This window comes from Anas acuta, chromosome 1 (genome assembly GCF_963932015.1).
Source record: "Anas acuta chromosome 1, bAnaAcu1.1, whole genome shotgun sequence".
Taxonomy (NCBI): Eukaryota; Metazoa; Chordata; class Aves; order Anseriformes; family Anatidae; genus Anas; species Anas acuta.
This window is the reverse complement of record NC_088979.1, coordinates 118,173,343-118,194,160: the sequence shown is the minus strand read 5'-3', so window position 1 is coordinate 118,194,160 and position 20,818 is coordinate 118,173,343. Positions and strand designations below refer to the sequence as shown.

General features: G+C 48.3%; 3 protein-coding genes and 1 long non-coding RNA gene across 15 annotated transcripts in view; 2 read left to right on the top strand and 2 right to left on the bottom strand.

Moving 5' to 3' along the window:
- The window catches only part of CCDC191 (coiled-coil domain containing 191), a 19,793-nt gene extending 18,107 nt beyond the window's left edge, over positions 1–1,686 (top strand). For all 4 annotated transcript variants that reach the window (XM_068696884.1, XM_068696883.1, XM_068696874.1 and 1 more), the window contains one exon: positions 542–1,686. In XM_068696884.1, coding sequence (XP_068552985.1) covers positions 542–674 — 133 coding nt within the window. In that variant the 3' untranslated portion in view covers positions 675–1,686. The remainder of the gene's footprint in view (positions 1–541) is intronic.
- The window catches only part of ZDHHC23 (zinc finger DHHC-type palmitoyltransferase 23), a 25,372-nt gene extending 14,573 nt beyond the window's left edge, over positions 1–10,799 (bottom strand). The window contains exons 1-4 of one of the 2 annotated variants that reach the window (XM_068697011.1): positions 10,177–10,799; positions 8,886–9,587; positions 8,125–8,292; positions 3,306–7,281 (exon numbers count right to left, since the gene is read on the bottom strand). In XM_068697011.1, coding sequence (XP_068553112.1) covers positions 7,014–7,281; positions 8,125–8,292; positions 8,886–9,587; positions 10,177–10,283 — 1,245 coding nt within the window. In that variant the 5' untranslated portion in view covers positions 10,284–10,799 and the 3' untranslated portion in view covers positions 3,306–7,013. Of the gene's footprint in view, positions 1–3,305; positions 7,282–8,124; positions 8,293–8,885; positions 9,588–10,176 lie in introns of those variants that run through there. The other variant, XM_068697018.1, reaches the window with a different exon arrangement.
- LOC137863730 (uncharacterized) lies at positions 9,438–20,818 on the top strand. Its single transcript, XR_011101088.1, has 3 exons — positions 9,438–9,578; positions 14,310–14,360; positions 18,699–20,818. It is a non-coding gene; the product is annotated as an uncharacterized lncRNA (long non-coding RNA).
- GRAMD1C (GRAM domain containing 1C) overlaps positions 10,936–20,818 on the bottom strand; it is a 48,891-nt gene continuing 39,008 nt past the window's right edge. For all 8 annotated transcript variants that reach the window (XM_068696903.1, XM_068696921.1, XM_068696913.1 and 5 more), the window contains 9 exons: positions 20,620–20,766; positions 19,722–19,840; positions 18,478–18,620; positions 16,676–16,779; positions 15,804–15,983; positions 14,248–14,305; positions 13,622–13,732; positions 12,590–12,695; positions 10,936–11,148 (listed from right to left, as the gene is read on the bottom strand). In XM_068696903.1, the coding sequence (XP_068553004.1) occupies positions 11,071–11,148; positions 12,590–12,695; positions 13,622–13,732; positions 14,248–14,305; positions 15,804–15,983; positions 16,676–16,779; positions 18,478–18,620; positions 19,722–19,840; positions 20,620–20,766 (1,046 nt within the window). In that variant the 3' untranslated portion in view covers positions 10,936–11,070. The remainder of the gene's footprint in view (positions 11,149–12,589; positions 12,696–13,621; positions 13,733–14,247; positions 14,306–15,803; positions 15,984–16,675; positions 16,780–18,477; positions 18,621–19,721; positions 19,841–20,619; positions 20,767–20,818) is intronic.

The following is a 20,818-nucleotide window of genomic DNA, read 5'->3' as shown; positions in this document are numbered from 1 at the left end:
GTTCACCTACCTGACCATGAAAGCACGTCAGCTGCACGCAGTCATGAGTAGGCTGTGCCTGTGCTATAGCCCAAACAGGACATGCAGCACCTTGAAGGAAGAATTAAATTAAATTCACCTCATGTGGGGTGTAATGAACCTGTTCTAGCTTGCTTAGTCCGCAAGGTCAGAACAGGGCCTGGTTTAATCCAACAAACCAGCAAAGTGGAGAAGGCAGGGAGAATTCAGCCCAGGAAGACTGTTGCTCCCTGTTGCCATATGGGAACCCGGGGCAAGGCACCTTTGATGGGGTGCTAAAAGTCAGGTAAGAAATAGGGCCCAGCTGCCCGCCTCCCCGAGTAGTTGATCTGAGCCGAGCAAGTCTGCATCTTCCATTTGTGCTTCTCCTGAAGAAACTGTTTTCAGAGACTGCTTATTCTTTAAAAATGAAGCATTTTAGGGGAATTCCCTCTCAAATAGAAGTTATGCTTTGATTACCTGGCATGTTACGTATACATCTTTGCGTCATCACATCGTTCTGTGCTTCCCTCTTTTCGTTTAGGAGACTGATGCTGAATGCATTCAAAGCTTGGAGGCAGTACCCGTTACTGATGAGAAAGGAAAGGGAGAGGGAGGAAAGGAGGAACCAGCTACGAAGGAGAGTAGCTGAAATTCTCCCCGACTTCCAAATGTAACAGAAGAAACCGGCCAGACCAACCCAAGCGCATATGGAACCTACTTTGATGATTTCACTTTGACTTGAAGGGGCTCTTGCCCACAAGGTGTGAGATCTCCACTGGGGTGTCTGGGACCTTTTTTTCATGCAGAGCTGCGGCACTGACACAAACATTCCTCCATCACAGGAGGCACGGAACTAAAGTGTACCTATTAAGCAGAAACCTGGTGCTTCTCTGGTGCCAGGACTCTGTAGGGCGACAGCTTGATCGTAGAGCAAACAGACTTCACTGTCAGCTGATCCCTGCTAACCCCTGCTGTGAACTTGGCCACCCAGAGAACAGCTTCTGGCTACCTGTGCCAGGGAAGCGCAGATCAGAGAAAGCGAGGGAAGAGCCATTTATGCAAGTCGTATTTACTGACAGTCCAAGTTACAGCATCACATACAGACTATCTAAAACCTGGGATCTAAAACCTGGACACTTTTACACAGCACAGGCTAGTTTACTGTGCTGGCCAGTTCACAAGCAGAGTGCTTTGATTTTGGGTACAAGTGTTTATTCCAAGTTCACGACCCTCTGGCTTCATGTCCATCAATTAAACATTTCCCATGCTGGTCAACTGTAGTACTTAAAGATGGATTGTGCAAGTCTATCTAGGCCCTTCCACTTGGTCCAACACCACAAATAACACCGAAAAAAATATATATGTATGTATTTAAAGTGCTTTTACATAAGCTCAAACAGAAAAAGGTTTCTCATGATTCTTGAGCCTTAACCTGCAGCACAGTGCAGATATAGTAATGCAGGGAAGGTACAGTGTGTCTTCTCTCAGCAATAGCATAAGGGAGGAATCTGGAGTCGCTTCCCCCTCACAAGATAGGCAAAGTTCTCTCCAAAAATGATTTGGCAGTATGGAGAGTACTTGGGCAATGTAAGGAAGATGACAGTTTACTGTTATCCATTGTACGGGATCATTTTTAAATCCTGTATATGCCTTGAAAGTTTCCAATAAACCCAAATCTGAAACGAGCACGGGTGAGTTTTCAGCACAAAGGCGTCAGAAGCTGAGGCACTGGGCTGAAGTCCCGTACGGAGAGCTCGCAGGGATCTGGCCAGAGAGCCTCCCCTCCCACACAAGCCAGGCCATCCAGCAGACCCCAAGCATCCTTCTGAACACCGTGTCACACCCAGCTTGCCTCCCACCACAGCACCTGAACGTTTACCCTCTCCCCAGGGCTGCTTTACAGTCCTGACCAGCAGCGGGTCAGCCGAGCGCCTCATCCAAGCGCGGGGAGCTGAAGGTGCTGCGTGGCGTGTGGGCGAGCACAGACCATCTGGCTGCGGCAGGAGCAGATTGCGAGAGGAAGCGACAAGCTGAGGAAGGGCTGAGTAACTTGTCTTGCAGGGAGGAACAGGCAGCACAGAAGAGGGGCAGATTTCGCAGAAGTATGCGCCAGAGAGGCTAGCAACAGGCTGAACACAGGCAGAAGCTCTGGCTACTCAGCGAGTCGGGGTGCATCAGTGTAATGAGCTGCAGATTCTTCCCCCAATGCCACCACCACAGTTGGGCATTGTGTGCCCACTCACCAGCCACAGAAATAATGCTGCCTCTGTGGAGCACAGTTCACCCCTAAGGACTTAACACAGTCAGCATTTGCCTTTGAGAATGGGACTTTGTAATGCTTTTAACTTTTAGGGTTTTCTGCTGTTCTTAGTACCTTTGACAGATTTTCCTATTAAGTCGCTCTTCTGCTGGATGGTTCCAGCAGCAAGAAGCCAGAAGATCCAGGAGGAGCTGTGCTCTGATACCCCTTTGCCCTTGCTACAGCTGATCCCATGCTAGCACAAAGCTGAAGCCTCCGCTTAAACCCAGCTGAGGGACAGAGATAGTGTTCAGGGATTATTCCTACCAACCCCAGTCCCAATCCAAGGGGAGATGAGAAGCCCCTCAGCTTCCCTGTTTAATCCCTACCTGGTGGAAACAACTCACCCCTTCTTGGCAGAAGCAAGGCTGTGTCCGATGATGCTGTTGACAGACTGTTGAGGACACCCCTAAAATCTGCAGCACGATGTTAGAGCTGCGCTAATGAAAGCTCCAGCAAACGGTTCCCAGCAGGAGGGTGACAAGCAAGAGGGTGACACGCGTCAGGCTGAGCAAACAGCTTCGGCCTGCAGCTGCGCTGGAGCATCCCTCCTGCTCAGTTAGACGCAGATGTTGGTGCCTTAGTGCTGGTCATCAGCCCACACGCTCAGCTCAGACCCACTCCTTCCTGTCAGCTCCTTGCTTTTCTTAGCCAGAGAGGGAGGTGGCTGCAGAGCCCAAGCCAGGCATCCCTTCTCCAGCAGAGCGGGGAGAGGGGGCATTGCCACTGGGGTGGAACAGCAAATTCCAAGGGTGCAAGGAGGTATCACTGCTTTCTGTGGTGGTGAGAACTGCCAACAGGCCTATTTCTTTCATCCCAACAGGAAAAAACACACGTCAGCATTTGCAGAACAGCTAAAAAAAATTGTCCCCAAGCTTTTCCTTACCTTAGCCTGTTGCTCCCTTGTTCCCCATGCCCACGTCACAGTAGCCATGAGATGAGGGCACTTCTCAGTCATTTCACCTGGCCAAGCAAGGTGGCATAAATCAACAGGCAACTTCAGGGATGATTTCCAATCATTTATTTTGATTCATAATTGCATTCATTTGAAAACATTGGATAAGATGTAAACTGACACGCACACACACACACACACACCAGTCCTTTCAACAAAGCTCACAAATGTTTCATGAAGTTTCCTCCTAAAGCTTTGGCTAGGGTGGGGGAACACCCCCCCCACTCCCCAAGGCAGACGGTTCTTCCGGAGCCTGTCATTCATTCTCCACGTGATCATTAAAAGCAGTTCCATAACAACAAAGATTTTGGGAGGCTGATTTCCCACACTTCAGAAAGAACCTTGCCTGTCCAGAGGAAGTTTCACTGTACAAACACCCTGGCAGTGGAAGAAAATCCTAGGAAAATGTGGAATGCTTCACTGAAAGCAATATAGGAGAACACATCCATAATCACACACGCTTCCTGCCCTACCGAGGCAATATACATTCATATAGAAGGAGAAAGTCGAGCACATTATTAAGACATTAGGCAGTGAGGCTGTATCCATTTTATCTCTAGAAGATATTTTACAGCAAATGGTTTCATCAAGACACTTGAAAGCAACCTACTTAGAAGAAAAAAAAAGCACCATCGTAGCATGAAGGCTGAAATGTGATTGGAAGTCACAAGCAGCACCAGCTCAGGCTCACGAGCGACTTTTGTCATCTGAGGATGGGTTAAATGGAAAAAACAGTCAACGGGAGGGCCTGCCACTTGTCTACAAAGCAGCACAATTTCAGAGAGCACACTCGGAGTGTAAAGCCACCAGTTACACACTATCTATGGGGGCACAGATCTTAGCACAGTCACCAAACTACAGGGTGCTGGCATTTGCACGCAGAGGGCTTAAAACTACAACAGCAGCAACATCGAGACCCCGGCCCTTCAAGAGTCTCCCTGAAGACCACGTTAATTGTGGAACAAAAATGCCTCACAAGGTCACAGTTAAAGCAGGAAAAACTCCTCTCCACCTCTAGGTGGGGAAACATCAAGGCTAGATATCACCCAAATCCTTCCCTGCTTCTTATCGGCTCCAGGTCCTCTCTTCCTACATGGGGAAGGCTTGGAAAGGGCCAGCAGCACGCTGTTTGCTTATTGCCACGCAGGTGCCTGCTCTTTTACGGGCAAGGCACTGGTCCCTGCCTTCAGGCCGAACACCTGGCCTGTGACTTGCCTGCCCAGGGTAGTGGGAAAAAAGGAGCCCGAGGACTGACCCGACCCTCCAGCCCTGGGAGGCTGCACTAGGTTTTAATTTTTTAGTGGTCAGTGTTGAGCCCAGCAATAAAATAAAGAAATAAAATAAATAAAAGCCCCTTAGTGCACAAGGGATCCCAACAGTCTGCCCTGGCTGGAAAGTGGAAGAGGGAGCATTACCCTTCAAAGGCTTCTTGCTGCTTCTTAGGGCTATTAAAAGGAGAGCCCCAGAGTGTGCATCCAAAGCCAGCAACTCTTCCGCTCTTCCAGCCAGCAATAGATCGTGTTACTTTGTGTGTGCCTTGGGAGACGGAAAGCACAACACAAATCCTCTCAGGAAGAAGCCAGGAGGGTAAACAAAACAAAAGCCATGTCCTTAAAGAACAGGTCACCACTGCTATGCAGATCGGAGTGACACGAGCTTCCTATTCACTGGGGAATCTCGGCACCGAGCTCTCCTTGTACAAAACCCCAGCCTTACAACTATTTTACTGGCCTGAACGGTTCTGGTTCCCTTTGGAAGGAGGACAAAAATAAAATTTAACTTTGGCACTTTACCCCACTAATTGGAGTGGGCTTGAAAGTCCACGCTGCCAATGCCACTGAGGAAAAGGACAAGGCCATAGCAGCATGCGGGCTGCAAAGTGCTACCAAATACCTGTGGGACAGTGAGCACTACAGGGCCAGGCACTGCCTGGGGAACACATATGTCAGGGAATTGGTCAGAAGTCTCTTTGTGTGGTCAGGAAGCACAGGAGGCGTCCCCTTTACCTCATACAGGATTGCTCACTGGCTGAAAAGGAGTTTGCTGTTTCTGCACAGCCCCATCCTAAGTGCAGCTGCTCCTCAGTTATCTGGTGGGTATAAAAAGTGCAGGTGTCACTCGAGGAAAGCGAACAGCGCAAAGAGGGACATGGCCTTCACTTTAAACTGGGACATGTAATCAGGAGCATACACACCAAATACAGCAGGGATCTCTGGGGACAGTCCTAATTCTGCTGTCTTTTGGCACCATTCGCCTGTTCTTAGGAGAAAAGGTAGTGGGGCTTCTGAATGTGTGACCCCCCAGCTGCTGGCCACCCCTGAACTAACGAGGACGAGGCTCTTCCACTGCTTCTGAATCTTAGGCCTAAGCTCCAACTCTCGTGCCACAGCCGCAGGCTTTTCCAGCCAGACCTTTCTGCAGGGCCAGCACACAGAAAGGGTTTAAAACAGAAAGCAAAAATCCCACCCACAGAACTAGAAGTCGTCCTCACCAAAGTCTTGTGACCGCAGCTGAAGCTCAAGTCTGGGTAATAATAATAACAGTTGCAGGCTGCTGAGGAACACAACCTTCCTGCAGAACACGTTCAGCACATTCATTCACCTGCCGCCGTGGGTCAGGTGCCCCAAAAGCAGCCAGCTCACACCCCCTCTACCTCCCTACACGTGCAGACACTGAACTGCTCCTCGGCTTCCTGGTCTGAGAAAGCAGAAGCCAGGCAGCGAGGCAGATCCCCCTGACTGGAGCACTTATTAGCAACAAAACCGACCCCACCCAAAACACTGCCTACCAAAGTCGCAGCTACCAGAAGAGTCTGTGCTCCCGCAGACTCCCTCCTTTGCAAGGAGGAAGGAGTCATTTCTGTACAGCAACTGTACCATCAGGCAGCAGTCTGTTTTCCCCTCACACACATTACACATTGCTTCGAAACATCTCCTCCTTCCTCGGTATGTTTACCTGCTGTCTCATGTCAGAATCCATAATCAGAGCAGAAACACTTTGAGGGAGATGAGGCGAGCCGTCAACCCAACAGAAACTCAGCTTACAAAAAGAATGACGAGATCAAAGATGACAGCGTCTTCTCACCCAGTCAGAGAGACAGGGCAGGAGCCGAGAGGATCTTACAAAGCCCTACAGGAATGTTGCTCACAAAAGGCACTTAATACAAGCACGAGCATGTATACACAGCTGGATGGAATAGAAAGTGGAAGAAAAAACACACCAGAGAGGAGGGAGCTGCTCAGCAACTGCCTGGACAGTCTCTTTTAGCCAAGGAGCCTGGCTTCTGCAGCAGTGCATGTTATCTATATTACAAGTTCACCCTCCTGACATCTCCAAAACGCTGCACGTAGGTATGAGCCAGGGATTCCTTAACCTTTGCAGGAACCAGCACACACACTGAAGTCCAGCAGCAGGTTCCTCTTGATGCCAGAGCTCGCGCCTAACCCAAAGCCAAGTTCTCAAAGCCTTGTGATCTTCTTCCTGCCAAGCTGAGCCACATGCAGCTTCCGACAGTGCAAAAAGGCAGCAGGCTCCTGCTCTCCGGGTTTGTGCATATGGCTTAGTGCTTTCCGCAACCTATTGCTGGCTGATGGCACGCGAAGAACCATTCTGCCTGGGAAAGCCTCCGATGTCTGTGACGGGGTGGGCAGCCCACACACCGACCACGAAGGAAGGGTGTGGAGGGGGGAGTTCTAGGGGAAGGGGCCGTTCCCCCGCTAAAGAAAGTCAGTCAACGTCATCTGCAGGAAAAGAAGGCTGTCAGACGATGTCTTCGGCAGAGCGCAGCGGAGGTGGAGACCCCAGACTCAGGAAGTGGCCCCAGTTGCATAGAAAGCCCCTGTTGTACTGGCCAGTGTCTATCACTAACCCGCCCAGGAGCCTGCGCCCGGTGTTGTCGCGCAGAGCCAGCCGAGCTTCCCTCTCGGTCACGTTGTAGCTGATGTTCAACAGCTGGATGAGGAGGATGTATCCCATGCCAGCTGTTACAATGGCACAGTACCACACGCAGGTGAACGACAGAGCAGAGCTGGCAGCGGGGAAAGAGACGGGAAGGAAGCCATTTAGTTCTGGAGCAGCTGTTTCAGAGCGACTTTCCCCAGTAATCGCTATCCTTTCAAATCCCCGTCTACATCTGCCGCAGCGATCTCGCCTTGCCGCTTTCATCAGATAATCCTTCAAGGCTTTCTCAAAATTAAAGCTTCATGGCTTACTTACTGACAGCTTTTAGCGCTACCAGAGCTACTCCTGCACATTCCTGTCGCGTTACCTAGCTCTTCGCTCTCGCTGCTGTAAAAGCTTTACGTGAGGAAGCGATGGTGCTCGCACCTGACAGATGATGGAGTACAGAGGAAGGCAGAGCCACTCGTGCTAGTGTGCTCTGTGCACCGGCAGCACAGCCGGTCTCCGAACACGTGTCTGGTGCTTCTCGCCACCCTCCCAGCCAGACAAGGCATATTAATGCTGTCTGTACCGAGCAGATAACTTGGAGCGACAAAGCCACTAGACAAACACCATCTCCTTCCTCAGCGAGGCAGCACGCTGATTCCAGACTGCCAGACTATCGTCCTTCACCGGGAACAACCATCTAAAGGGTGGGTCTGTGTAGGACGCAGTAAATAAAGGCTTCAAATCCCAGCTCCTCCAACAGTTTCCTAAACATAAACTGTGAGCTCTCTGAGTCTCAGGCTCCCCACCCTGGGGAAAGCAGAGATGAATCCTTGCTTTTCAGAGCTTTTGAAGGAGTGCTTTTTGATCAGGCTTGACAGCCAACAGCACTGGCCATGAGCACAGAACGAGGAAAAGCAAGGAGCCAAGCTCCCTGCTCAGGCTCGAGTTCCCAGCCCAGCCCTCTCCCATGCAGAGGTCTCACCTGTAGTCAGAGTAGGCCCCAGGGCAGTAGAACAACGCCACGAACACGGTTCGTCCCCTACAGACGGTGTCCAGGGTCAGTGTAATCCCGTACACAGAGGTGAGCATGAAGAAGGAGAGCGCAAGGATGAATGCTTGGTGGTTCTGCTCCCCTACACAGCTGTTAATCCTCCAAAAAGGAAAGAAGAAGTTACTTAGCTTGAGAGGAGAAAATACAAAAAGAAAAAAGAAAAGAGCTTGTTTCTTTTTTTCTCCCTCCCCCAACTGTCAGAGAACCTCATCTCCAAGGTCTCGCTACAACACAGGCAGCTTCAAAGCAGCTTTACAGCTTTTTATAGAAAGCTTACAGGCACAAGTCAATAGACCAGTACGGTAGGAACGGTACACTATTTGCCTCAGAAACTTATAGGAAGCGTAGTATCCTAAGCTAAGACATTTATACCTGCTGCTCCTTGATTACAGTACTGCGCACAGGCAGCTTTGGGTTCCCTTGCTCCCAGGTGAGCACTTATGCAAGTTAACTGCGGGATCGCTAGTGCTCCTCAGACCCAGTGGAAAAAAAAAGACAAAAAAGACTTAGAGAACCAGGAGAAATTCTGAAATACGCTGTAGAAATTAGCAGTGGTTGTCCCACTTATACAGCAAATTCAGTTTTTGAAAGAGCATCTCTGAACATTTGGAATAGGCTAGGGAAATAAGATGTTAAAAGAAAAAGGAGAGGAACAAAAAAAAAATACATAGCCTCAGCTGTGCAGAACCTACCAGACACAGTGATGATCCAGTCTCCTCACACACCTGCCACAAAGCCGGCAGTGCCCCGCTCGGGCTGGCCTGACCAGCTGGCATTTTGCACACCAGTCCTTTCTCACACCTTCTGGCCCCTCGGCTGAGGCTCTGGAGTAGCCTTTGGCCTCCCCATTCACAGCACGGCCGCTGGCAGCTCCTGCCGTGGCAACTCCGTGGAGCCCGTTGGAGCTCCCTCGAAGGTTCTTGTTGGGAAAATCCTGATGCAATGACTTGGCATCGCCTGCTGGGATGGGAAGGTAGCCGGGGTCTTTCTTGGCTCGTAACAAGGCTGCGAGCATGAGAACTAACCCAGAGGTGAGGAGCACCACCTGGGAATGCCCCACCTGGCCTCGGGGAACCACCTCCTGTAGAAAGACATAGTACATGTAGCCCAAGGAGAAGAGTCCCAGGCTCAAGAAGAAGAGAGTCTGCTCCTTCCTCCTGTGGGTGAGGTAGTAATACCACAGCACCACCACGGGAAGAGAAGTCAGGACGACCAGTCCCAGCAGGAAGTGCAGAGCCGCGACGTGGAGGAAGACGGGCAGCAGCACGAGCGGCGGCACGAGGCTGACATTGATCTTCACGGCCCCCGCGAACCAAGGGACGCGGCAGCGGTCCGCAACGTCGTCGACGATCCTCTCCAGAGCTCCCGGGGGCAGGGACCTGCAGGTCAGCCACCTGTCGGGAGGGAAAACACAGCAAAGGGAATAAATACACGGGGAACACCTGCGAGGGTCTCTCTGTGGAGAAAAGGCAGCCACCCCCCTTTAAGCGGGAGCAACGGGGCTGGAAACTTTCCCAAGAGGAAAAGGGAGGGCAGGAGAGCGGGGACGCGCTGAGGGGGTCCCAACGGTCGCTGTGTGGTGGTGGGGGGGGGCCCTAACGGTCGTTTCTCTGAGGGAGGCTCAACGGTCGCTTCCCTGAGGGGACCCCAACGGTCGTAGGCAGTGGGGGCAGGTCCTAACGGTCGCTTCTCTGAGGTGATTCTGTGAGGGGACCCTAACGGCCGTTTCTGAGGGGATTCTCTGAGGGGATCCCAACGGTCGCTTCTCTGAGGGGACCCTAACGGTCGCGGGCAGTGGGGGGGGGGGGGTCTTAACGGTCGCTTCTCTGAGGTGATTCTCTGAGTCTGAGGGGATCCCAACGGTCGCAGGCAGTGGGGGGGGGGTCCTAACGGTCACTTCTGAGGTGTTTCTCTGAGGGGACCCCAACGGTCGCTCCCCTGAGGGGACTCTGTGAGGGCAGGGGGTTGCCCCGCAGCCGTTACCTGTCGCAGCCCTCGTCCAGCTCCCGGCAGTCGCAGCAGCACGCCGCCAGGTGGTTCCGCCGGCCCCGCCGGTCCACGTACTCGCAGCAGCACAGCGGCTCCTCCATCGCCGCCGCCGCCTCCCTGCCTCTCTCCTTCCCTCCCCTCCCCGCCGTGCCCCGGCCCTGAGGGGAGGGACGGGACCGGGAAGGGAGGGGGGGGGGGGGGCGGCCGCACCTCTCCTCCCGCCCCGCCCCCGCCCCCTCCCCTCAGCAGGTGCCTCGCGCCCGCCCCCGCCTCCTCCCCGCAGGCCCCGCCCCCCTCCGCCGGAGCCCGGCTGCTATTGGTCCGCCCGCCCGCCAGGCCCCGCCCACAACGCGGAGGTGTGCCGGGTTTTCCCCCCCCGGCCTCGGGGCCCAAATAACTGACAGCGGGACGAGCCAATGGTTGCGCGGGAGGGGCGGGGCTAAGCGTGACGTAGCGGCACCTGGCGTAAAGGGGCCGCGATTTTCCCACGCGGGTCATTCATTCATTGGCGGCGCGGCCCCACAGCCGCTATGGGGTCGGGATGGGATCGGGGGCACCTCGCCCTTTGTACTCTAGGCCCGTTCCCAGCGGCACAGGGCTCCTAACAAACCCAGCTCGCTGCCTGAAGAGCTGCGTGCTGCTGGGCACAGCCCCCCAAAATATAGGGGTGCCCCTACAGGAGCGCAGCCCCCAAAATAAAGGGGTATCCCCTACACAGGGGGCACCCCCCTATAGGAGCGCAGAGCCACGTGCTGCTTCTAGAAAGCTTTATTCCGTGCGGCTGCGGAGCCACCATAGAAAAAGAGTCCGGAGGGGATGGGTAAAGTCCCTGCCCCATGAGTCCTCCTCGAGCACGCGTCTCCTTGGGGCCGAGGGCTGGGGCAGGCATTAGCTGTCGGGCTTGCTGCTCTGGGTCCTGTTCAGGTGATCAAAGCTTCTCTGGAGCATGGAGAGGGAGAGCTTCAGCTGGGGAAATAAACAGTGAATCAATTAATCCGCTGGTAAGGGCCATCAGGAAAATCCCATTCCCCTCCCTCCGCTTCTTAGTGGGATTCCACCCCATTTCCTGCTCCTTTTCTCTATAAAAGGATCACTGTACTCTGCGTTCTTAACAGCTACACTCCGTGCAGTTCATCATACCATACTGTTAGTAATTATTAACTTCATAATTCCTAACATTACAGTATGATTAAGTCCTAACACCCCGCTAGACAACAGCACAGAGAAGTTTCCCCACTCATTTCCAGTCATTGTTGACGTTCACAGCAAATATTTGAAGGAAAATGGCAGCAAGGCATAATCAATCTTTTTCTTTTTTCCAATTTATTTTTTAATACCCAGCCCTCCCAGTGCATTTTCATGCACAAGACGCAATTAGGTTGCTGACAACCCTCAGCAAACACAAGGTGAAAGGACACTTTTGAGGCGTGACTTCCCCACAGAAGCGTTACTTAGGGCGGGAGAGGTGGCTGAGTTCTCACTCCACCTTTTAAAAGTTTTCACACTGCGAGCGTTCAAAAAGGCAGTTTAACACTTCAGCATTCACAATTGTTTGGGTAGGAGGCAAAGAAGCTGAAGAGGGAATGGAAACCAGGGAATTTGTTTCCCCAGTGAAGTCTCCAGCAATTGGAAGTATTTCAAGTTGTGCCCAAAACGGTTAACAAATTAATAGCAGTTTTTTGTGCAGAGACACCTCTAAACAGGGAATATCAAAATTGGCTTTTTTCCACCCTCCTTTAGTGCGTGGGAGAGCACAGAGCAAACTGCTGATGGATAGAGCTACATGTGAACTCCCCCACAGCTTTCCTAATCTAATAATTTCTTCTGTCACATTTTAAGATTTAATAAAAAGAGCTTAAAAGCAGAACATTCAGAGGTTATAAGTAGAAAGTGCTGTATGAATTCACTGTCCTTCACTTGTAGAGTTGTAATTTCAGCCTAGGGGTTTAGCAGTTGTTGACTTCAAGACCAGATCACTAAAGATTAGTGAAGCTCTCACCATCTCGATGGGTAGAGGGGAGCAAAAGCCTAGATAAACCTGCCTCAATAAACCACGGTGAGGTAAGCAAGTACTTAGTTATGAGTCTTCTCAGGAAAGAGGATCTGTTTTGAATCTTTGCTTTGTCACAACTCAAAAATCCATCAACAGATCTCATCAATAAAAGGTACTTGACAGGCTTAAGGAAATTGATATGACCGTTTAATTCTAGCCCAAAGAAAAAAAAATCCACCAGAAACATGAGCACTGCCTTTGTACCAAATTCAAGCCTAGGACAAAACTGAGGCTAGGAGGAATGAAACTTTAGTTAGCACCAGAAAACATTAAACAAAGGTTATCCTGGCATAAGGGAGAAAACTTGAGCTGTTGAAAAACAAAAGTATCACCAGGAAAGACTGGCAGACTTACCTGCTCAAGCATTTCAATTGAGTCTCTTAGTACTCCCTTCACGTGTTTAACCTGTTCCTTATCATATTGAGGGATCTCCTCTTTTGATACCATTTCTGGGGATATGCTGAAAGAGATTGAGATTGCATCAGGCACATGGAACAAGCACCTCCCTGTGCCTATCCACCAAAAAGCAATTACTCTACCACCACTGCTAAGAACATCCTTTTCCAAAAGCCACGTAAAAGGGCGTTTGCAGTTCGATTCTGCTTCCTGTTGATTTGAGGGTACTGCCTCAGACCCTTGTAGTGACAGTCACAAAGAAAAAATGTGCTCACGTTACATCAACAATTTAAATTCTCACAGTTCAGGTCACAGAATCACAGAATAACTGAGTTGGAAGGGACCCACAAGGGTCATTGAGTCCAGCTCCTGGGTCCCCAAAGGACCAAGATGGTGAGATCCTTCTTATGAAGTTACTCTAAATCAGTTGAGATCTTCATTGTGGGATGTTACCACACTGCCTCCATACTCAAGATCAGGTTATCATTTGTAACTTGCTTGCCTATAACACATCGATGACAGGGAGCAACACCTGAGCCTCTTAAAGAGATCTGAAGATGAAAGGCATCTAACACATAAGTTTGAGGGGGAGAAGGAAATTTGCAAGAGATGCACAGAGATGGAAGCTAAAAAGCTAAGTGAATCTTTAACATGATGTTTGAGATCATGCTGGTTCACACAGGATGAAGCGAATACTTCAGTTCTGTGATCAGCACTACAATATTCACAGCAGATGAGTCACAGCAGGGTGATAAATGCAAGCTAAGGTTAACGCTTCCCCAAAAAACAGCTTGTCAAAGGAGAAATTTATTACTGCAAAATACAGTCAGACATGTCACTGGATATCAGCATAGACCACAGAAGAGCAACGAGCCCTAACAGCGTTTGAAAACGTACCACCAGGTTTCATTGTTTGAAATCTATTTCTTTAAATCAGATTCTGTCACAAGCCGAGGAAGAACAAAAGCAAAGATTGGGCATTCAACTTACTTCAAAGAGCTTTCTTCCTGAAGCTGGACATGATAGAGAGACTGAGCTGCGTGCTCTATCTTTGACAGTTTGAGAAACAGCGTTATGTTCAGCAAAACCAACAGCAGCAAACTGCAGAGAGAACAGAGAACAAAATTAAGTCAGGCTTTGTCATTACTGTTAGAATGCTACAGAAGTGAGACCTGGGCTACAAACATCTGGGGGAAAGTGAATGCTTCTGGGGCAAAAGGGTACGGGGCAGTGCTGTACTGAAAAGAAAGATTTACCTAAACAGTTCTTAGCAGTTAGCTTTAAGCTGTGCCATAGCAACCTACATGAAGGGACAGCAGTGCCTCCTCTGGAGCTTCTGAAACAGGAATGAGTTAAGTTCTGGATTTTTTTTTTTGTAGGAGCAGATATAGGTAAACCTACAACAGACCAGTTTGTCAAAGCAGCATTTTCATTCCCTGTCACTTCTTACGTCTATCCATTTCCCCTTCTACCCAAGTTTCTATATTTACATTCAAATAAGTTAGGATTTATCATGCTACATGCAATGTTAACATGCAAGTGAGGTAGGTAGAGGCCGATACAGATAAACACCAAGATGAGATTGAGATAAGCCATGTTTTAATGCAAGTACTTACAAGACACTCATTACTACAATGATGGTGGTGGTCCTATTTACAGGATATCTTTTCCTTCCTAGAGGGCATGGAAGAAAAGGAGGTTATAAAGTCCTGAAGAACACCCCTAACAGGTATGTCAGTGCCCAGCATTTCACATAACTGCTCAACAGCTTCTGATGGAAGTAACAGATCACACAGGTTCACAAGATTCTCTCCAGAATTCACTTAATGCACCCAGTCATTTCTACAGTCATCTCAGCCATGTCAGACAGCCAGGCTTTTACCTCAGGATTCCCCCGACCCCAGTTTGCTGCAGAGAACACAGCTCTAGGACGTGTCACATTAAGCCCAGATAGCCTGAGGATGCTGCAGCCCATGCATTACCACCACTCATTCAGCACACACACCACCAGTCCCGTATTAGCAGACAGTCTGCAACATTGCTCTCTTCTGCTCCTTCTCCTGACCAAATGAGACTTCCTGTCAACAAATGCTGAATCAAATTCCCCTTTAACATCCGAAACATTTTTGCACTGACCTGATGACTGTTTCAAAAGGGTGAAGAGCATCTGCTAGTTGTCAGGCAGTGACCTACAACTAGTGAAGACAGCAAGTGTGTGCTCAGCTTGGAGAAGACATGCACTCACCTACTGCTGTGGGCAGGCTGATATTTAAACTTAATTACCTGATCCCCTGAACAGTTCCTTAATCTCACAGTTCCTGTGCTGGACAAGGGGCATACATCAAAGCTGTACTATGCACCAAGACAGACACTCGCCCAAAGGCTGGAGCATGAGTGGCTAAATTAAGCTTTCAGGAAGTAATCTCAGATGAGAGAGTCCACTACACATGGTGTTGATCCAAATGCTCTCTTGGTGCTATAGTGTTGTTTCCCCCCTCCAAGGAAGGGCATTTACTCCTCCTTCAGTGTTTACAATTCAACTCATGTCATGAAATCACCATTCTCTGGTAAACACAAGTATGTCAGATATTCCTCCTCTCTAAGTGTAGCTAACAGAGTATGCCAGAGTCCAAGTCTCTCATACTCAGTGGCAATAAAACTACAAGAAATGCTTCAGTAACACAGAAGTTACAAAAGCAGACAGAAAATGGGCACCAACATTACCAATAAAATCAAGCATGAGGTGATAGGGCCAAGCAGTGAGTGACAGTTAATCATCTCACAACTCAGATGTGCAGTCTGAAGAAATAAACCGAAGCATATTTTCAGGAACTTTGCAAAAATCAGATTACATCTGTTTCTGATCCCATCTCGTTTTCAATCCCACACAGGTTCTGTGCAGCATTTTAGGATTTTATTTTAATTTTTAAAAATGGAAGGGAGGATTAGGTTTGATTGCATCACGTACTCCCTATAATAGTGACTATGCATGTCCCTAATTTATTTTATGCAAGGTTGAACACACTAAAACATTTGCTATCACACCAATCAGATAAAAACAAGAACATTATACACACAAGTGTTACTCTGGCACTACTGTGAGATTTAAACTTCCTTGAACACTCCTTATGGAAAATAATGGGTATAAAAGTGTGGATACAAGGACTCCTACCTATTATGCTGCCCTGGGACTCCAGCCCCATGTCACCAGAGGAGTGTTGGGAGGAGCGTTTGGGAAGCGATTCTGCCAGACTCCGGTGTAAAGTGCGTCGTCTGCGTCTCAAGGCAACTAATTTTCCAGTATCTTCTATGGATTGGTTAAGTGCGTATTCCTCCATTAGCAGATCTGATTCTGCAGTAAAAAAAAAAGTTCATGAACTTTAAAAAAAAACAAAAAGGCAAGCACTGAAGACTAAAATTGCAAACAAGCTGTGAAGGGTGGCGGTGAAAAGAGTAAGTACATCTTCTAGTAAATGAACTTAAGTCAGGTAATTGACATAACTCTGCCTTAACCTATACTGGTCATCTTCTTTGCTATATGGCACATTGTGCGCTTGTCAGATCATCTGATGTACACTCAGGCTACGCAGGATTGTTTATTGTGTTAGACTGTAGTTAGGAGGAACACTTCCAGACACTGTTAGATCGAGATTAGGAATTTTGTTAGACTGAGCCAGTGCACGGCTGGCTGGGCTGTTAGCAGCCGTAGCCAGGGAGCCTGCCAGGTGCCACTGCTCCTCTTCTCATACCCGCAATCAAGGAAATACTTGTGTTAGAGACAGGGATACGCAGTTGAGAGGAAAAGCTTTTCTCCTGCTTCCTTCAGAGAGCAATTGCTGACAAAGCACGCAAGAGCTTTTGGAAGGCATTATGCTGCCAGGCGTCTTTTACACCCCCAGAACTGACAGATGTATTGATAACAAGAGATCCCTTTGGTTGAAACCTTCTTTTCAAACCATTCTTTAAGGAATCAAGCTTGACACAGATGAAAATGCATAGGGGAGGTAGTCTCCTTACTCCACCAAAGAGAAGAAAATGCCTCACCAAGCTGTTTGAAGTTCTCCTGTATTCCTCCCCAGGTGTTCTTCTCGATTACAGACTTCACCAGGCCCCAGGGCTGCTTTTTGTACTTCACTTCTGCAGAAACCCTAAGAAACAGAACACAGCAGTGAAGAAAAAGAAGCGTTCTGCTAGGCAGCACAGTGATAGCAGAAATCTCTTATCAGAGGCAAGCCCCTAGCTTATGTCCATAACCTGAAATACCAACTGGAAGTGCCTTGATTTTCTACCTGAGCAGCACTTACACTGAAGCGAGGCAAGAGACAGACACGGGCAAAGACAAACACATCAAGCTAAAAGCCTCAGGAGATCCAAACGTCCAAGTCATTGGAAATGTTCTCAAGTCATTTTGAAGTCTGTTTTCTTCTCAGACTCAGAGCAGCGGGGTATTTCTCTCCCGCAAACTGTTCTGACTTTAACAAACATTTAAAATAACCTTACAAATAGTTCTGCTTTTTACTCTGTATGCATACACGTGGTATACTACATGGGCACAACAGCAGCAGCAGGTGAAATTCATTACCACACATCCAGTACTCAGATCCTACCCCAAGGAGACAGAAATTAAACTCACTCTCTGTAAGCATGACAGAGGAAGTGACATTCCTGCCTTGCGTCTCCCAGGTTAACCTAGGCAATAATGCTTCCAGAATGGGAAGGTACTGGAACAGAACCCTGCAGGGGGCTTGTTTGGACAACCAAGTGAATCTTAAAGCTCTTCAAAAAGATAGCTCGTGATCTTTACTTAAATCCATAATGCTGACCTTACTGGAATACTTGCCCAGCTTTTGCAAGTAATCATTCCAAGAAACGTATGCCCACCGAGTCCCTACTCTAACAAAACAAAAACCTTTCAATTACTTTCTGAGCTGTTTTAAACAGTGTAATATAAAGCCAGCTGTAGCACCAGCATGCACTTTGTTCTATACATTCATCCTCTTTACACTGTATTGAAACCCTGGGTTTTGCACTTATCTTAGGGTTGTCATGCACCTCAAAAAAACAAATAGAGCCCTCAAATAGGAAGAATGACTCACTCTAAGTCATCCAGAACAGTTGTTCAAGGACCCTTCTCCCTCCCAGAGGAAGAGGGAGTCTTCAGCACTTTTATAGCCTAAGATAAACCAGAAGGAAATCCAGGCTTGCTTACCTTACCTGTGTTCTGATAAAGTTTGAGATAAAAGGAATTACTAAGGACAACACTAAAAAATGCTACCAAGCATTATATAGTCACACAAACGCAGCCAACAAGGAACTTGATCACTTCAGACATCTTCAAATGGGAGAGGAAAGTGCCTTAAGATACCCCACCTACCTAAAAAGGTCTAATAATGAAGTCCAGCAATGATTTGTTCAAGTACCCCCACTACAAAGGCAGGTATGCTTCATCTTCCTATGAAACTACTCTCCTCTGCAGGCTTTTAAGCAAGGATACCTCAGAAACTTTGTCTCAAAACATCTGTCATAGTTCTAATTTATCTCACTCGCACAACTGCACTCAAAAACCCGATGCTGATCAGAACCCAGTCCACAGCCTTGGAGATGAGCTCTGCATCTTGTAACATCAACAACCAAGACTTCATTTCTCACCGAATTAATCATACCCAAGTACAGCATACATATGACAGGAGATAGAACAAGCTTATTTTTCAGAAGAGATCCCCAGCTTCAAGAGAAACCAAGCACCCTTTATGCTGCAGGCAGATCTTTTGATAAGCAGATTTCAGCAGCCTGCAACACAGATGCCTCCGAGTCCTCGGCTCCTGCTGCGCATCGCTCAGGCTCACCGTAATCGACATTTGTGGCTGGACGTGCGGCTGATGCAGTATCGGTTCACAGTGTAGAAGTAATCGTGGTAGGGGACATCGTGGGTCAGTACTTCAGCATCCACCTGATAAGACTGACCTTTCTGGCTCTGCTTATGCAGGATCTATGAGAAAAGAAAGCAAAAAGGAGTAAGTATATTCACGGTGTTTGATTGTTTTTTTTTTTTCCCCAACCCCTTCAGCCTCAATTCTTTAGGTTAGGCCAACCAACTCTAAGCGAAGTCGAGTAGGGAGAAAGCCTGAACAACCATGAGAGGAGTCAGTTAAGGATGTCAAGAGATGACACCTCCAGCTAAAGCCAGCTCAGGCTGTGCAGAAGTAGTACACTATCCCTTCTCCACTCAAATATCAAGTACCAAATGCAAGACCGGCCACCAACTCATGACCACACTTCTTTGAGACTGAGCTATGAGACCTTTCCCAAACCAGAACCATGGAAGGGTTAAGGTTGGAAGGGACCTCTGGAGTTTATCTGGTCCAACCACCCTGCTCAAGCAGGACCACCTAGCACAGGCTGCCCTAGAAGATGTTCAGACAGTTTTTGAAGATCTCCTTCAAGGAAGGCTCCACAACCAGCCGAACTGTTCCAGTGCTCCCATCACCCTCACAATAAAAAGCGTCTCCTAATGTTCAGAAGAAACCTCTTGTGCCTGCTGCCTGTTGTCCCACCACCACTGAGAAGAGCCTGGCTCCATCCTCTTTCCACCCTCCCTTCAGGTATTTATATATATCAATACGATCCCCACCCCAAGCCTTCTCCTCTCCAGGCTGAAGAGTCCCAGCCCTCTCGGCCTTTCCTCATAGGAGAGATGCTCCTGCCCTTCATCTTTGTGGCCCTTCACTGGACTCTCTCCAAAAACACCATCCCTCTTGTACTGGGGAGCCTAGAACTGGACACTGGAAGAAGATTACTGCATCTTTTCTGACTATCCCCCAGTTTATACACAAGGTTAACGCTACTCCTCACAGTCTGTGGGAGATCCTCACAGCCACGTGTAAAACCCAAAGAAGTCAGAGAAGCTTTCTGCATTTGCTCGTTAATGGTGAAAGGGGCAGAAAGACACCCTTCAAGATGCTGTATTTAAACTGCAGATGCACATCCAGCTCACTGAACTCTGATCCACGGTCAGATCTCTGACAAGACTGTAGAGCTCACCCCTTCCTTGCTTAAAAGGGCACCAAACAGACACACATGCAGACAGTACCTGCTTTTCAGTGGCGGTTGTGAACTTCCCACAGAGAGGATTGTTAATCGTTACAGTGTATGTCAAAGTCCTCAGCTGATTGCCACTGGAATCTCTATTCCAAGGGGTCGACACAGCATCTAGATGAGAAATTATGCAAAATCTCACATGCAGATCACCTGAAAGGCACCATCTCTGCCCTTTCACATCTTAAATCACAGTTTAAAAACAGCACTGGGGAGAGAGACAAAACTGTTTCCAAGTGGTTGTGTGCTTTTTGCATAAAAAGTGAAAATTTTATTTAATTCAATGAGCGAAGGTGAGGCAGTAAGAAGCTGAACCTAAGTCCACTGAAAGAGACTTGGGGATGCAGAGAAGAGTAAGCAAATAAACGAAAATATACCATTTCCTATCTGCTTAAAGTTGAAAGGATTCATCTAGCATTATCAAATTGCTTTTGCCACTTTGCCTTCCAAGCTAACACGGAATAAATATTACCCTTTTCAGCTTAGTTTTCTTACCTTATGATCTCAATGAATAAAGTTTACTCATCCAGAAAATTAAAGCCTGAGAGCATCGTTTAGGAGGATGCAGCAATTTCATCTGTGCGCCAACTGCACAGACTTCACTGTTTCTGGGACACAATGGGACTGGAAATACCTCACAGAATGCAACAATTTAGGCATTAAAGTGCAGTTTTGTTGTGCATTGAAATGAGGTTCTTACTCAGAAATATGACTGATCTACAGAGAGAGGCTAGCTTTTAATACTGGCTTTTACAGCAGAACTCGAGAGCTTCAAAATTCTTTTAAAGCAAGGAGAAACCTAAAATTCAAACTCAGCCCTATTTATCATTTCTCAGAGGTGAAACTTTTCAGGATAAGTTGCAACACAGACAGAATGGAGAAGAGTGCATTACCTACTATACTCCTGGAATTGAGAAACCTCTGCATGAAGTGAGAATTGGTGAAGAGGATTTCAAACATCTTGTCTGCAGTGATGTGGAAAACTCTGTTTATGAAAAGTCTCCCAAAGAGATCATTCTCAGAGACAGTCTCCTTCACAGCTACGGAAAGACAGAGAGATTGGGTTAAAAAATAAAGGATTATTATGAAGTC